Source organism: Seriola lalandi, unplaced genomic scaffold (assembly GCF_002814215.2).
Source record: "Seriola lalandi dorsalis isolate HSWRI2012SDOR001 ecotype SW California unplaced genomic scaffold, Sedor1 jcf7180002002201, whole genome shotgun sequence".
In the NCBI taxonomy this organism is placed as follows: Eukaryota; Metazoa; Chordata; class Actinopteri; order Carangiformes; family Carangidae; genus Seriola; species Seriola lalandi.
Genome location: NW_019472857.1, coordinates 1 through 1520, shown reverse-complemented (window position 1 = coordinate 1520; position 1520 = coordinate 1). Strand labels below are relative to the sequence as shown.

The window sequence follows — 1520 nt, the reverse complement described above, 5'->3', positions numbered from 1 at the left end:
CATATATATATATATATATATATATATATATATATATATATATATATATGTGTGTGTATATCAAAGGCATTTGCAACCAATGTCTCTCTAATCAATCAGGCTGTCATCCATTCCGTCAATGTTATGTTGCCTGTTTCAATGTGCTCCAAACACAACTACTCATAGCTGGAGACACAGGTGATTTTGTGTTTGTCCTTTTTCACCCGTTTTCCAGAGCTGAAAGTGTGACGACTGCTCAAGCTTCAGAGTTTTTTTGTTTTGTTTTTTTTTTTTCATTTCTTTGATTTTCAGAATGAAGTTCATGCGAAGAAGAGGAGGTCTGATTACGAAGAGCAGGGGTGTGATTATCAAACACTGAGGGTCCCTCCTGTGCATCACTGAGCCTTCCTTCCTCCTCCTCTTCCTTCTTCAGGGCACAGTGGTGGCCATCATCAAAGCATTGGCATTTCAAACCTCAGGTAGAGAGGGGCGAGCTCTCAGCTGCTGGAAGCAACTACGCTCTCTTCTTGCCCACCACCCACTGTCGCCCTGTTCATTTGGGAATATCACAGTAGAGTGTTGAGTTCTAGTTAGGCATCCCATCCTCATATCTCGGTATGTTTCTTTCAAAACTATTTGGGACCTTCAACATTTCGGGCCACTTGTCCGGTGTCCCCCAGCAGGGTCAAGCAGTGGTTCAGTGTATAGAGCTGTGTTCTCCTGCTGTGGTGCTGCTACCTGGTGTGGACCAGCTCCTCTCTGAGCCAACTGGGCAGCGGCTGACCCATCCTGTAGAGCAGCTTCGACAGCTCGATGTTGTGATCCCTATAGTATTCCCTGAGGAACCCCTGGGACTGAAAGAGAGAAAGAGGTAAGATGAAATCAGAAAAAATATATATAATCAAAAGAAAAGCAAAGAAACAACATACAATTAAAATATCAAAAGATAGTAACATTTATCTTGCAATGGATCATACCTCAGCGTCCATGTCAGGGTACCTGCGCCCTTTACTCTTTCCCAAACACTTTGTCTTCCCACCCTCCAGCAGCTGACACCAGAAACCTTTCTTAGGATCGAACCTGTACATAAACAAGAATAAATTATATATATGGTGATGAATTACCACCCTCCTGCAGTTCGTTCACAAGACAATTTAAGAGAGAGACTTGCAGCAAATTACTTATTCAAAGAACAAAAACAGGAGCAACAAATAATTTATGCCAGGTAAATAGGGTAAAGCTGTAGATGTCTGCCTTGTCTGATCTGCTGCACACATGAAACTCAACTTGCTTGGAACAGGTTTCGTTGTATAGCCATGTAAAAAAAAGTGTCAAGCATCTACCAGCTCCAAACAACAGCTAACAAAACCTGTGATGTCTATAAATAAATCTGTACATTCATTTGTAAATGTGGCAGCTGAAGAAGTGATACATACTGCGAATGATTTAAAGTGTAGGAGGACACTCACGCTAGGATCTTGTGGTAGTTGATGATATTGGCGAGGCTTAAAAACTTCTGGATTTTATCCATGACTGAGGCG

At 41.8% G+C, this 1520-nt stretch overlaps 1 protein-coding gene across 1 annotated transcript; it reads right to left on the bottom strand.

Moving 5' to 3' along the window:
• Positions 1 to 30: 30 nt before the first annotated feature.
• On the bottom strand, positions 31 to 1514 carry LOC111665345 (bifunctional heparan sulfate N-deacetylase/N-sulfotransferase 1-like). Its single transcript, XM_023420326.2, has 3 exons — positions 1449 to 1514; positions 957 to 1059; positions 31 to 833 (listed from the first exon to the last, which is right to left on the bottom strand). Exons 1-3 carry the CDS (start codon positions 1508 to 1510, stop codon positions 714 to 716), a joined length of 285 nt encoding a protein of 94 aa, XP_023276094.1. The 5' UTR covers positions 1511 to 1514; the 3' UTR covers positions 31 to 713.
• Between the last annotated feature and the right edge of the window lie 6 nt (positions 1515 to 1520).

Bases quoted from the DNA above. Each gene is read 5' to 3' on its own strand.
- LOC111665345 (XM_023420326.2), bottom strand. From the start codon at position 1,510: ATGGATAAAATCCAGAAGTTTTTAAGCCTCGCCAATATCATCAACTAC. The intron at 1,060-1,448 runs GTGAGTGTCCTC...GTTTATGTACAG, and splicing joins AACTACCACAAGATCCTAGC to GTTCGATCCTAAGAAAGGTT. The intron at 834-956 runs GTATGATCCATT...TCTCTCTTTCAG, and splicing joins ACCCTGACATGGACGCTGAG to TCCCAGGGGTTCCTCAGGGA.